The 15,402-nt window shown below is 43.9% G+C and overlaps 1 protein-coding gene across 1 annotated transcript in view; it reads right to left on the bottom strand.

The window, feature by feature from the left end:
• LOC147708723 (uncharacterized) overlaps positions 1-15,402 on the bottom strand; it is a 227,154-nt gene that overhangs the window by 77,083 nt on the left and 134,669 nt on the right. Inside the window, exon 15 of the mRNA XM_086925769.1 lies at positions 14,353-14,439. Within this exon, the coding sequence (XP_086781895.1) occupies positions 14,353-14,439 (87 nt within the window). The remainder of the gene's footprint in view (positions 1-14,352; positions 14,440-15,402) is intronic.

Here is a 15,402-nt window from a genome sequence, read left to right as displayed (position 1 = left end):
CTGTCTGGTATAAAACACCTTGGAATCATACCTACACATTCTTAACTGGTGTGGGAGGTAATATTCCACCCTTCTGAAACAAGCCTCGTGGCGTCCCTCGTCTTCTCGGTACCAGCCTTCTTGACCCGGTCAGCACAAAATGGATGCAGCCGACCAGAGACATATTTCTGCCCTCCTGCTGCTGAGCCAAGCTCGAGCAGGGAAGGCAGTACACTAAGCATCCTGTCACAGGGAGGAGTTACCACCTCCAAGACAGGATGTAGTGTATTGGGACTAGGTGGGTGCACTTCCAAAGTGCCTGAAAGGCTGCACGGGGGGCCCACTTGGTGTCCTTGTGCATAGTCCAGTTCAAACCAGTTCTGGGAGCCGTTGGCTCCTGCTCTGGCGCAAAACGGGACAAAGGACAGGGGAGTATCCTCTCCATTGTCCAGACCCTCCTCTGGGTGGGTCCCCTGGATCTGTCCAACCCTCTCCCGTGAGTACAAAAGGTCTTACCTGACCTTGAGACATTAGTTTCGATGTGCACAAGATTCAACAAGAAGAAACCACTGACCTTCAACAGTCTGGACACTCTGGACTTAGCTGGACTTTGGCTAGGACCGACTTTATCTCCCACTCCGACCAAAGCTTGGTCTGTACCTGTACACCATACAGGCTCCGTGCATGACTTGTGGAGCATCAAAGACAACAAAAGTATCTCCCTTGGAGTGCAGGAGTCACTCCCCAGCATCTGCAGGCACCACATCTGACTGGTTTGCTGCTCCAGAGCTCCTGAGTACTCCAAAGATTCCAGCAACACTGGAGGTGGGTCCTGACATTCCTTGAGGCTCAGCTGCCATCTCACCAAGTTTGAGGCCAGTATTCCTCATGGGGACTGCATAACTTGAACCCATGTGCACCGCATACTTTTGCAAGTGCATATGCTTGCTGGAGTTCCCGAACTTTGTGCACTGGGCTGTTGATCGCCCCCACCTCTGTGCACATTTCCAATCAAGAACTCAGGCCTCCATTGACTCTGTGCCCTGCAAGCTGTTCTTCTTTGAAACTGCCCGAGGGCACCTCGCGACTTCTATGGCTCCGGCCCGTGGGTCTCTGTGAAGGTCAATTTTACTTTCTTGTGGCCTACCTAGTTGCTCCATGATTAACCTGATTCCACTTCAATTGGTGAGTCCCCTGGACCTTGCTGGTTCACTCCGCAACCTTTCTTGACCTTCTGCGTGGGTTGCCGGTGCCAAGGCTTGTTGGTGCTCCCGCCGGACACCAACCCCTCAGCACTCAACATCCTTCGTGGGACAGCTCGCATCCAGCTCCTGGTTGTCTTCAACATTGTCAGGTCCCCCTGGCTGCAGAGTCAAGAAAACCTTCATCTCACATTGGTGGGCATCTGCTTATGAGCACCTGGTCACTCCCAATGACCCAGACTCTGTCCCCCCCGCTTTTAGGTTCTCTTCATCCTGAAGCCACATTTGGATTACACCAGACACTTTTCTCCTTCCCTGCAGTGACTGTTTATGGAAGACTCCCATGGAGATCGACTGCGGTTTCCGACGCCACTTCAGACCTACCCACCCTGCTCCCCTGGGATAGGTAACTTGGGTATGACAATATCCACAGGTGGTGTAGCTCTCCAGCCTCCTAACTTCCACGGGGTTTCTTCCTAGTGCTTTCGGAAGGGTCCTTAAACTGTAAACTGTAAAAGTGCAACCACAACTCTCCTATTGAATTGTCCGGCACAAGCGGTTGTGTACGCACACTGCATCCGTCCTCCGTGGGGTCCCTAAGTACTCACTTTGGGTGGTTCCTTAGGGTCCCAGAGATTATACACCTTCTGGACTTGGTCTTGACTTGAGTCGTGGTTCTTATACCCCTATTTTAGTACATGGTTTGGTCCCCCTCTGGGCCCACTGTGCATTATTGCTACTTACCATTGATTCTGTGCTACAGTATTATGTTCTTTGTGCTGTATCCTTGTGTAGAGGATACTAGAGAGTGTTATATAAAGAAATACATATTTCTATAACTACTGTGTGGTTCCCTTTCATTTAATCAATACTAAAGGTGACATTCTGGTAAAATAAGCTGCTTTACATTCCTTCACGATTAAGCCTGAAGGCTGCTCTTCACAGCTACTACTGGGATAGCTTACAAAAGGTTTTCTTTGACCTCATACATCATAAGGGTCGTTTGGACTGGTGCAAGGTGCCCACTTTAATTTGTGGACAGTATATACCAGGCCAACTTCTTACAGACAGTATCGATAATTCCAAGGTTTGGGGAGATATTGGTTTCCCCAAGAGAGGAATTCTGGAAACAAGCCCCCTTGGTTTGTATCCCAATGCTTTTACTAGTTTGGACGTACATGCTGCTAGAAAAGTAGAAACGTAAATGTGGTAATTAAAGTCCACCCTCCAGTTGTGTTTGCTGTAACATAAGGATATAAGCCCTAGGCTTTTTATACCTCAGATAAATATTTGCTAGATAGCCTCTGTTTGTGTAAAAAAACCTTTGGCTAAATACAAAAGTATGCCAGAAAGATGTATAGGTAGCAAGGGAGAGTAATCATCTTGATTAACTTGCATTGACAGATTAGACCATTGTGAAATTATGCCGCTTTGTAGTGTAGTTCCTATATTCCCAATAGGCTCTGCTCATTGGAAAAACATATACTATAGATTAGACGTAGGACTGAGGTCGACTAGGTCTCTATCGAATATATTAGACTTAATTGTGAGTGCCAGTTAGCTCAGAGGTCACTAGAAACTTTCTCAAATAAACAAGAAGGGATTCGTTTCTGACAACCGCTTAAAACATGACAACTTTGTTTCCCGAGATAAAAACTTATCTTCAGAGTCGCTGAAACAATAGATAGTTATTTCACTCAGTCAATCGTGCATGCTTTGTTTCACCAGAGGTACAGAGAAATAGAGAGACGGGCGTTTTCAATAAAAGTATTTAACAAACAGTCTTCTTTCTCATGCAGAGGAAATGAACTGCTACAATTGTAATACTGGTTGCAAAGTACAATGCCTACAGTACGAAGAGTATTATAAAATAATACTGTAAAAACCATAAGATACATAGAATATGTACATTAATAAATAAAGACTAAAAGTACTCAACTTGTGCTTCTAAAATATGCCTACCCCGGTGTACCTAACCTAGGTCTAGTACAAGGAAGAAGTAAGTGAGTTGTAGCCTAGTTTCAGTATTCTTTTGCTAAGAACCTATCCAAGATTTCTCTAAGGGTCTAATCAGCTCCGTACCTTGGTTTTAGAATGAAAGAGGTCTGGTATCTCTCTCTCAGGACTCGATTTCCCAACAACCCACAAGGGTAGCTTGGAAGCACTGGAGTTGGATTTCTCGGCAAGAGAAAAGACAGCGTCTCTTTCAGTGCATCTGCTGGAGGGTCGGTTTCCTTCTGCACTTGCTGCAGCGAGCTGCGTCAGGCAAGTAGATAGTCGAACTGCTCCAAACCACAGTGTGTTTGCCTGGGCAAGTGTGGGCATATTTATACCTTGAAGGTGCCAAGTTTGACGTAAGATTGGACATAATAACGTCATCAAAGACTCAGTTCTTTTGAAAACTCCATGAGGTCTTAGATAAATCAATATTCAAGAAAGGGGAAGTCCCTGTCTGCTGAAGGCGGGTTTTTCCAAGAAATCGCTCTATGCCTATATAAGGATAGGGTGATTTATACCTATATATGGGCATGAATCGGGAAAATTACACTAGGGTCCCAAATTCATATACAACAACTTACTAAATATCTCCTGCGTTCTGCCAGATACTATGCCATAATTAGATTCCCTTACATCCTCCATTTTCACAGAGACTTAGATCCCCAGGTAGGTCACCGAATTGACTAATCGCCTATCATCCCAAGAAGGGACAGTGCTGGTAAGGACTAGGGTCTTATCAAGGTTTAGTTTGTACACAGAGATAGACTCACACTCATTAGCTAATTTTTCAATAGCTGCCAGAGAATCCTCTGGGGCAGAGGACATGATGGTGATGGTTGCTGCACAGGCAAGCAGTTTGAGCTCAAGTTGATGGATCTGCAGCAAAGCTGTATTCCTCAGGCTCTTGAGGGCTTGAATTTAAGGTTCTATATAGTGCGCAAAGATCAAAGGTGAAAGTGGACATCACTTTACAGGTGCACAACGTATCTAAATTAGGTTGGTAGAAGACCCTGAACATAAAACGCTAGCCTTAAGATTCTGATAAAGCTGTTGAATCAAAGCAATAAAGCGCGGCCCAATCTCTTACACAGCCATTATGGCCCTAGGAAAAGGTCATGAGCCCCTTTTGAAGGCCTTTTCAGAGTCTAACGTTATTGCTCTAACCAGATTTCCTCGAGAATAGTCTGCCTCAAGAGCAGTGATAACAATATTGAGATTGGCGGTTTTATCCCGCTGTGAAATATAACCATGTTGATTCTCATTAAGCATGGGCGGAAAATCCGTTCTGCTCGTGGATTTTCGGTAAATTCGCAATCCGCGAGCGTTCGCGAATTTACCGAAAAACCGCATATTCGCACGCAACGGATTTTTTTTTCTTGGTGATACAATTTTGCGGCGTGCGGCGTTCACTTACCGTCATTCAGCGTTTGCCGAGTTGTTTTTCTCGATATTTTGCAAGTGCTGCGCCATTTTGGATCTTGCTGCGGGATCCCGCAGGAGTTTGGCGACGCATCGCGAGAGTTCGCAATTGCGAACAAGTAGGTGCGGCGGGCAGCAACAATCTTGCACTCGCGAAATTACAAAATTTGCAATTCTGCACAAAAAATCCACTAGCAAGCAGCATAGACCTTCTGAAAATCATGATTTTTATCAGAATAACTCCTCAGGTTGACATTTGCCTGCACTTTTTGGGATTTGAGGCCTTTTGCCTCTCTTTGGATCACTTTTGGATTAGAAATCAACTTTCATAAGTAAGTTTGTATGGGGCATTACAGTTGCTGTTCTGCAGAAAGCACTCAGCAGGTGCAAAAGTTCACTCATCATTAGTAACCATTCCCTGTAGTACTTCCTGAGGGCCCCCTCCAGAGTTCAGTTGCCTATGTTTGTTTGGGGCATTACTTTCTGTTCAGCAGGTGCAAAAGTTCAAACTCATCATTAGTGATAGTAACCATTCCCTGTAGTGCTTCCTGACTGGGGCCCCTCCAGAGTTCAGTTGCTAGTTGCAACAATTGTATGACCCTGCTCTGACCCTCACAGCAGGCTCATAGAATAGCTACAAGTAGGCCACAAAGGTCCTGGAAAAAAATTGCACTGCAACAGAAAGCAAATTACAGATAAGGAAGCAGGAGCCAGACTGGAATTTTAAAACAGTGACACATTAATAAACTAACCCCAAATTAATTCATGTCAGTTGAAGCAGGGCAGGTGTGCTTGCTTTTCCCCCACATAATCTACAGTGATGATGAACCAGAGGGTGGCATTGATGTACCAGAGGGTGGCATGGGTGAAACAGAGGGTGGCAGTGGTGAAACAGAGGGTGCTGGGAACCTGTGATGATGAACCAGACGTAGAAACAACATAGTCGCGACCGTTGCGAGCCGACAAGTAAGATCGCAATTGCGAACTGGTACAAAAACCTCGCGAACTGGCAGAAACCCTTGCAAACACAAAAAAAAATCCGCAAATTCGCGAGAATTCGTGGGTTTTGCGGATTGCGAGTTCGCAAATACGCAAATTCGCGAACGCCAGATTCGCAAAATTCACCCATGCTTAATTCTCATCAACAAGATCAGAAATAACCGTAGGAAGCCTGTTTACTAAAATCTAAGTATAAATCTTGGAATCAGCATTAATCAAAGAAATAGGCTGATATGAACCACCGAGAAAGGGATCTTTCCTTTTCTTGGGAAAGATGACGATGTTGGTCTCAGTCCATGATCCAGGAAGCTGCCCAAGTAATTCAAAAGAGTTGAATAGATCACGGAGAACCGGTAGTACAAGATGTGACAAACTAACATAGAAATCCAATGGAAGTTGATCGGTGCCACAGGCCTAGCCTTGTGCCAGCTAGCCAATTGTGTCTTACACTTTGGAGGCCGATATTTGTCCTTCTTGCTTGTGCTACTGTGTAGTAGACAGTTTCCGATGATGGTGGACCCGAAGAAACTGAATGATCTGGTCTGTGGGAGGGACCAATACCTAGTCATACCACTTATGATGAATGCTGTGGAACTCCTCTTGCATAAGGGCAGGATTGATCACAATAGCACAGTGAGAGTTCTTAATCCCAGAAATAGCAGATGCATTAGATCTATCATAGACCCAGAAAGGCAACAGCCCATTTCTTTGATAAAGAATTGTGATCTACAGTGATGATGAACCAGAGGGTGGCATTGATGTACCAGAGGGTGGCATGGGTAAAACAGAGGGTGGCAGGATTAAAGGAAGCTCTCAACAAATATGGACACCCCAAACTCACAACTTATGCAAGTTGAGAAGGTTCAGGAAAGCCTTCAAACGGTCTTCTCAAGACCCAGATCTCATGACCATTCTCTCATCAAGGGTCTGATATTTGGCAAATAGATCTTGCAGGAATAACCTTAGGATATTGGGGATCCCCGAGGGGTCAGAGGAACAATACTAGACACTATATAGTTTTGTTGTTTAGGGAAGCCTTTCTTACACTGTGGGGCTGGGACATGGAAGAGCATGATTCAGAGAACCCATTGCTATCCATTCTCACTTCCTCGGTATTCACGGGCCATCCTGATATATGTGGGTAACGTCCTCCTCCGTTAGGAGATAAACAGGGCGGCTCCTCCAAGATCACCAGTGAAAGAGGCTGGAGTAGACTTTTTTTGTTCAATCAGAGTTCTCTCATAAGACTGTAGTTCGGCGTTGGCAGCTGAGAGAGCATATCTCGGCACTTCAAAAGCTTGGAGATTCGGTTTCATTACTGGAGCCAGCAATTCAATCCTGTGCATCCAATATAAGGAGCATATGTATTCATTTTTTGAACACCCTGAGGTTGAGTAGCTCTTGACCAAGTCGGTGGTGGAAAATCAGGAGACTAATGGATCTGGCTGATTCTGTTTTGTCTTTTTCTTCTTGATTCTTTTTCCTGGTAGGTTGTTACAGAGTGGTTTATTTAGTTTCTTGGGCATGTTTTCCCTTTTTTCTTTTTTTCTTTCTCTCTGCTAATGGAAGCTTAAGGTCTGCAGGGTCAGCTGACACTTAGATTTGATTTCATGAAGGTTTCATTAGGGTTCTTTATTAATTAATTATGGCTCTGGGGGAAAACATTTTGGGTCCTTTGAGCGGTTGTCTTGTGAGGTCTCTGCCCTGCCCCTTTAGTTCTTTTTCCCACATCCATCCTCGGTCTGGGGTGCTCCGGGTGGAGGGGAATTTATGTGCTCATGTATATTACAGTGCTAATGGTATTCTTTTGACCTGGGGTAGTCAGCCCTTTTTCTGGGCCTTGCATGGAAGGGATAGGGTTAGGGGAAGGCTGGGGGTCGGGTTGTTGGAAAAAAGAATGTCTTATGGTTGTGGACGGTAAAGTTAGGACAAATAATTATTCTGTGCTGTTGTTCTCTTTCAATGTGTGCTAGTTATTCGATCAAGAATGCCAAGGTTTCGCCTGGGGTGTGGTACTGACCAGCATCTTCATACTTTTTCATGGAATATCAATGAAATATAGGCTTCTTATAAGCGAAAAATATTTGAAGAGGTGCTACACTATCTTCATCCACATTTAGTTGGCCTACAGGAAACTTAGCTCTTGAATAAACAGGCCTCTCTTCTGGATGATTGCTGGGATCAAGTCCTATCCTCAGCTTGTTTCACTTCTCTCAGAGAGGGATTGCCCTACTGGCTCGGGATAAGAGCTAGACACTCATCAACCACTATATAGATTTGGGTGGACGATGGCTCATAGCAACAGTCAAGAGGGGCCAATTACGCATTATGACATGATTATCCTGTGGTCTTTAATAGTCTGCTTTCAGAGCTACATCAGCGGTCAAAACAATTGATTATTTGAGGGGACTTCAACATCGTCCTTAACCCATGGATAGACTCCTCTTTTAGTTGTCGAGGGCTAAATTCTTCTTTGAGAAGCACCTACAGCTCAAATGAAATGGCCAGGGCTTCTTTGTAATACAAGTAATGGAATCTTATGCTCTGGTGAATGTCTGGCGATATTCTCAGATGACAGAACATGGGTTTACATATTTTCCCTCCTCTCGTAAAAAAAATCTCAGATAGATATGTTCCTTGCTAGCGAAGGTCTTATGTCACATTCTGGGGCCTGATTACAAGTTTGTCAGTGCCGCGCCTGTTCTGCCCTGCAGCCGCACCGCCAATCCCGTGGTCAGGTCACTCGCCAGATTGCGAGTAATTCTTGTGTCTGGCGGGCTTTTATTTGACGTACTCATGGCAGTGCCTCAGAAAATGAGCACAACAATGGGAACGGCAAAAACAGTTCCTGCGCGGTATGGCATGTATTGACCATGTTGTGCAGGAACTGGGGTGCATGCACACGGGGGGCACATGTAGTGCCCCCTGCATGCACACCATGGCCCTGAGGCAAAAGGAGTCCCTATAGAGGGCCTGCTTTGTTTCCCCTCCAGCACAGTTTTCAAGGAGGAGGAACCACCATGAACAATGTGGCAGAGAAGAAACTTGCAATATGCTTGGCAGGACTGCAGCGGTTCCTTTAGGCATATTGTGGCCTCAAGACCATCGCAGCACTGCCGTGGAACAGTGGTTCCCTGGCTGCTGCTGGAGGCCATTGGCGGTCTGACCACTATAATTGTAACAGGGCGCTCGGAAGACCACTGCATTCCTGCGAGTCTGGCGGTCCATGGACCGCCAGACTTTTAATAAGCCCATTGGTATCTCCTTTAACCCTGGGGTTATACCTGATCACAGTTCTTGGTTTCTTCACTCTTTTGTCCATCCTGACAAATTGGGATATAAACAAATGTAAGCATCTCCAGCATAGGGAATTTGACATTGAAGATATAAGTTGGTGAGCTTTGTTGTCATTAGTGCAGACCAGTTCATGCCAATATTTTGATGGTCATTATTGGAAACTTCAAAGTTAGTGACACCCAGTTAGTCATTAGTTTTGCCATCATTTGTTATAGAAGGAAGATAATGAATCCCTCATCTATTTGAAAAAATGTCAGTATCTAGTGGTCGAGAAATGAAAGTAGCATAGTAATCCATTTTGAAATTCAGTACAAAACACACCCTGACTTACATAAAATGAAATGCTAAAATGGACATTTATGGCACATGTGTTGGAAGATTATGATTGGTTCATATTGTATTTTTAGAGAAAAATGGAAAGTTGAAATTACTCCTTATAGCCTGCCAGTTATGACAGATCATCTGAATAAATTTAAATCTAATCATGTTGAAGTATTTTAGAGAATAAAATTTAAATATATTGCTTTTGTTTACGATCGATCAGTTGCAATTCATAGTTAATCAGAGTCTCTTTATTTACAACTGATTTGGAATCTCCAGTAATCAGACTGAATACAGATGTGCTGCTCAAATAAGAAGCTCTGTAGACTGGTCATGCTCGGGCTCTTTGCCCGGCTTACAGGATACATTTTTTCATGAGAGAATCTTATATATTTATTTTGAGTTAAAATTGTCAATGCATGCTTGGGTTTAATTTATAAAGAGCAAGGATCTTGCCACTCTTCTGCATGCACATAGCAAAGATGTGAATGGCTATCCTGCTACAGGACTTTTCGTTCATCAAAGGATCTCATTATTTCTGCGTATCTCTAAATTGTTGTGGCAGCAGTTACTTTGTGAATGTTTAGCTTGAAGATATTTCATCATAGCAGAGCTCAGCATCCTGAATTGCATAATCTAAATTGTTCAGTTTTCCTTCAGATTTCAGCTTTAAATGTGTCTCACACAAATAACGTAACAGAAATACATCCATGGAGGATAAAGGAAACACAAAATTGTATAAATAATTCCCCTCACTGACATCCCCTCTTACTTACGCAGTCTCCCTCATCATTGTGCAGTACGACACTGAACATCACAGAGCTGCTCCACTGTGTAATACTGTCTCGGAATGGCCAGACTGATAGCCGTAAATACACAAAAAGAGAGCCAGGCACAACCCAGTACAAGGCCCACCTTCAGTAACCGACATCTCTGCCCTCCACAAATGACCCTCTCATATCACTAGGCCACACTTCCCAAATCACTAAGCTTAAGTAAGTAATGGCTACATAATCATCAAAATAGTCTTTATGACATCATGTGGAATGGAGGATGAAATAGCATTTACCTGAAATGCTATTGGCATCAGTAATCTTTAAAGATTCACTCACTTTGAATAGATCTGAACATTAGAAGAGTATGTTGGCCTTTGTACTTCATAGCAGTACCTTCAAGGGAGATGTTACTGAAGCTACAAGTTGCAAAATATGCAGAGAGCACAAGGTTATCACTTTGCAGCTATATCTTCAGTTCTGCAACATTCGGAGGTTCCTTCTTCTCCGTACACACTGGCATGTATCAGAACTCCTAGCACAATTACTGCTATCCTTAAGGATTCTTAATGGAGCATTCAGTATGCATTAGATGGAGAAGCCATTGAAGGCAGTTCAAATAGACCATTAAGTCTATGGAGAAAGTGATCTGTTATTACCCCTGGTCGAATCTTTATTTTGACCCATGAGATCCACCAATCCACAGAGTTAGATTCAAGTATTTTGGTACTTGCCACCAATCATTCAGGAAGATGAAAGGAATGCTGTAGGGAATGAAGGCTCTTGCTTATTTCTTCATAGTTTAGCCGACCGATTTATGTCAACCTTCTACAAGACCCTAATCTACAGAATAGATTTGAGCAAACCAAATGTGGTGCTGAACAGTTCAAAAGCCTTCAAAAGACCATTGTACTTTCTATGTCTGTAGGGCGATGCTACGTCGGTGGAGAAAGATGGCCACAACTGGAAAATAAGTATGGCTTTTTAGTTAAAAAGAAATCAGGAGTTATATGTTTTCTACTTGTTTTCCTTCTGGGTTTCATTCTACTTTAATGTGTGCATGTGTGTGAGTGTGCATGCTTGTGTATGATTTTTTTTTGTGCAGATTAATCCTGCTTATTTACATTTGACTTTTTTGGGGCTCTTTTTAGGGAGATGAAAGAAACATGCTCCCTGAACATAAATTGGTTAAAAAAGTGTTCCTACAGCTAGTATGTATTGCATGGGGAAAAAAATCAATGTGTCGGAGGCACTGGTGTTGATGATTCTTGGCTACCAGTTACTTTCATTAGAGGATTCACATTGCCCACCCATGGTAAAATACTGGCCCTACCATAATGGCAATATTTCTTTGCAACTTGTAGTGGTCTATCCCCTAGTCCTATAACGGCCCTGGGACAATGAATCTTGGAAATTCTTGGGCATCCGTGATGGTGCAAATCTCTAGCATAACAATAGTCTTAGAGAATGCTGGATATTCTTGACATATTGAGAAGTGCCATGGTCTGATGGGTCTGCCATAGAAAATGGAACTAGAATGTGACTGAGAGGGATTGGCTAAACATGTTCTTTAGTATGTTCTGAAAAATGTCTATTTTATATTTGTTATGATGTCTATTATGTAGATGTTAAAGGTAGGAGTAGGACTTTCCAGGAATTGCCATGTGGTAAGAGTATCCTAGAGGGTATGGATATTACCAGGACAAACAAGGCATTCCATTTGTCCCCTTATATGTGGTGTCACTAGGGACAGGTACGTTTAAAACGGCCAACATAAAGTTCAAGGCCAAACAGAATTCTTAGAAGCTTATCGAATTTAACACAAATTTCTATTGGGTGGGGCACTGCTGCAGGTGATATGAAAATATCGACTTTGTTGAAAAATTAAGCAATCAAGCCAAATGTTATGTTTCAGGTAAAAGTATTGCAAGGTAACTGAAAAAATGTTGTTTGAAAAATGTGTACCAAGATAAGTGCAAAAAGAACAATTGATGGACAGAATGCAGAACAATGTCATACATTAACCCCAGTACAGAGATCTGGGCCTGAATCCATCGTTTTTTTGCTCACCATGCCATTCCCGTTTGGACCCAGCCATATGCAAATTAGTCATGCACCTTGTGCCCAATGGGAACAGGCCAGCCCGAATTGCCAGCCCAGGTCCTCCCTGGACTGGAAACAAGCATCCTATGACCAGTTTTGGGTTTTCAGCCAGGATAGCTTGACTCCAAGGGCACGGAGAGCACGGGACTCAGGTCTGAGCATACCCGACCGGTGACAAATGCAAAAAGAACAATTGATGGACAGAATGCAGAACAATGTCATACATTCAGGCCAGTACAGACATCTGGGCTTAAATTCGTTGTTTTTTTGCTCACCATGCCATTCCAGTTTGGACCAAGCCATATGCAAATCAGTCCTGACCCTGTGCCCAATGGGAACAGTCCAGCCTGAACTGCCAGGCTTGGTTCACACTGGACTGGGAACAAGCAACCTACGACCGGTTTCGGGATTTCAGCCCTCATCACCCAGGATAGCTTGACTGCAGAGGCATGTAGAGCAAGGGCCTCACGTCTGAGCATACCTGTCCACTCGGGGGACAAATGCAAAAAGAACAATTGATGGACAGAACACAGAACAATGTCATACATTCACCCAAGTACAGAGATCTGGACCTAAATCCATAGTTTTTGTACTCACCATGCCAATTCAGGCACAGGGTCAAGACTAATTTGCAAATGGCCAGGTCTAAACTGGGGTGGCATAGTGAACAAAAGAATGTTGGATTTAACTGAGATCTCTTGACTGGGGGGAATGTTTTGATTTGTTCTGCATTCCATCCATCAATTGTGTGTCTTTTACTTTCTCACCCAAAGTGCTTCAGGTATGCCCGGACGTGAGTCCTGGGCTCACTGTGCCACTGGAATCAAGCTACCCTGTCTGAAGAGGGGTGAAACCCCTAAACCAGTCCTAGGATGCTTGTTTCCGGTCCAGGGAGGACCTGGCTTGGCAGTTCGGGCTGGACTGTTCCCATGAGGCACAGGGTCAAGACTGATTTGCATTTAGCCAGCTATAAACTGGGTTGGCACGGTGTGCAAAAGAATGATGGATTTAACCCAGATCTCTTGACTGGGGGTGAATGTTTTGATTTGTTCTGCATTCCGTCTATCAATTATGTGTATTTTGCTTTCTCACCCAAAGTGCGCCAGGTATGCCCAGATGTGAGTCCTGGGCTCACTGTGCCACTGGAATCAAGCTACCCTGGCTGAAGAGGGGTGAAACCCCTAAACCAGTCCTAGGATGCTTGTTTCCGGTCCAGGGAGGACCTGGCTTGGCAGTTCGGGCTGGACTGTTCCCATGAGGCACAGGGTCAAGACTGATTTGCATATGGCCAGCTATAAACTGGGTTGGCATGGTGTGCAAAAGAATGATGGATTTAACCCAGATCTCTTGACTGGGGGTGAATGTTTTGATTTGTTCTGCAGTCCATCTATCAATTATGTGTCTTTTGCTTTCTCGTCCTTTTTACCCCAGGTATGCCCAGACATGTGTCCTGGGCTCACTGTGCCACTGGAATCAAGCTATCCTGACTGAAGACGGGTGAAACCCGAAACCGGTCCTAGGATGCTTATTTCCGGGCCAGAGAGGACCTGGCTTGGCAGTTCGGGCTGGACTGTTCCAATGAGGCACAGGGTTAAGACTGATTTGCATACGGCCAGGTCTAAACTGGGATGGCATGGTGAGCAAAAGAATGATGGATTTAACCCAGTTCTCTTGACTGGGGCTGAATGTTTTGATTTGTTCTGCATTCTGTCTATCAATTGTGTGTCTTTTGCTTTCTCATCCTAAGTGCACCAGGTATGCCCAGATGTGCGTCCTGGGCTCACTGTGCCATTGGAATCAAGCTATCCTGGCTGAAGAGGGGGAAACCCCGAAACCGGTCCTAGGATGCTTGTTTCTGGTCCAGTGAGGACCTGGCTTGGCAGTTCGGGGTGGACTGTTCCCATGAGGCACATGGTCAAGACTGATTTGCATATGGCCAGGTTTAAACTGGGGTGGAATGGTGAGCAAAAGAATGATGGATTTAACCCAGATCTCTTGACTGGGGGTGAGTGTTTTGATTTGTTCTGCACTCCGTCCATCAATTGTGTGTCTTTTGCTTTCCTGCCCTAAGATAAGTGAGCATGAAGAGCAATGAGTGATTCTTGGTCAAGGCATTATTAGAAAGACAAGGAATAGTGCAATCTTTGGTGTCATGCTGAATAACTACACTAGAGACCATTTCGACATTGCTAGCATGGAAAGACAAGGGAAACATTCAATACAAGGTTCCAACTCACTTACTAGCATCTCTTATCACCTACCATTTCTCTTCCAGCATTATGATGAAGGGGCGTAACCTTTTGGGTGCTCCAACGTGCCATTACACCTGTGGTAGGCCAAATGGGTAGCTGGGAAACATATAAAAAAAAGGCATCAGGCAAAAAGACTTCAGAAGCTGACTGCACTAAACATTATTACAACCCCTCTCCTCTCAGATCAGTCTACAGACCCAACTCTCAGATAGGTGGAAAGATAATCACAGGACGTTAGAAAACTGAATTGTTTTTACCTGTAATGTGATTTGTCTAGAAAAGGCTTTTTTTTCATTTCTTGTTGTTTGAATATGCACAAATGTCTGGAGAAAACTACAGCCTATCACTTGCTCGCTCAAGATATATCCAAATGTATCTCAAACATTTATCTCAATCTCTATCTCTCTCTCTCTCTCTATATATATATATATATATATATATATATATATATATATATATATATATATATATATATATATATAAATATATATATATATATATATATATATATATATATATATATATTACCTACTGGCGATAGCCAGTAGGTATATATAGTTAGGATTTTTCTCTATGGAACTTTTGAAAATTCTATGCCTAATAACTTTGGCGTTTGTGGACGGAATTGGCTGAAATTTTCAGGAAAATGGCACATTTTGTTTCTGAGCAGCTCCTGGAAATTTGGGGGGAGTTCGTCAAGGGGGGGCCGAGAAAAAAGGGGGGTCCCAAAACGCGTTTTTCCCATGTTAATTTCCATAGGGCGGTTGGCCTCACTTTTAGCCCGAACGGCTGAATGGATTTCCACGAAACTTGGCAAAATTGTAGGGACTGTTAGCCCGATGTGCCTTTGCTAGGTCTCAATATATGTGCTTCAGTGGATTTTGAGAAATTAACGTTTAAAACAAGATATATATCTGTAACAGCGCTCCGGGCTGCGCTCCGGTTCGCGTACTTTTCGCGTATCGGAACTTTGCGAAGCGAAGCTGATTGGCTCTCCGGTGTCTGTCAACATTCTAAACAGTCCGGAGCGGCCGCCATCTTGTCTCTCGGTAGGATCGA

Source organism: Lissotriton vulgaris, chromosome 6 (genome assembly GCF_964263255.1).
Source record: "Lissotriton vulgaris chromosome 6, aLisVul1.2, whole genome shotgun sequence".
Lineage (NCBI taxonomy): Eukaryota > Metazoa > Chordata > Amphibia > Caudata > Salamandridae > Lissotriton > Lissotriton vulgaris.
Note: the sequence above shows the minus strand (reverse complement) of the source record. Positions and strands in the feature narration are given on the sequence as shown.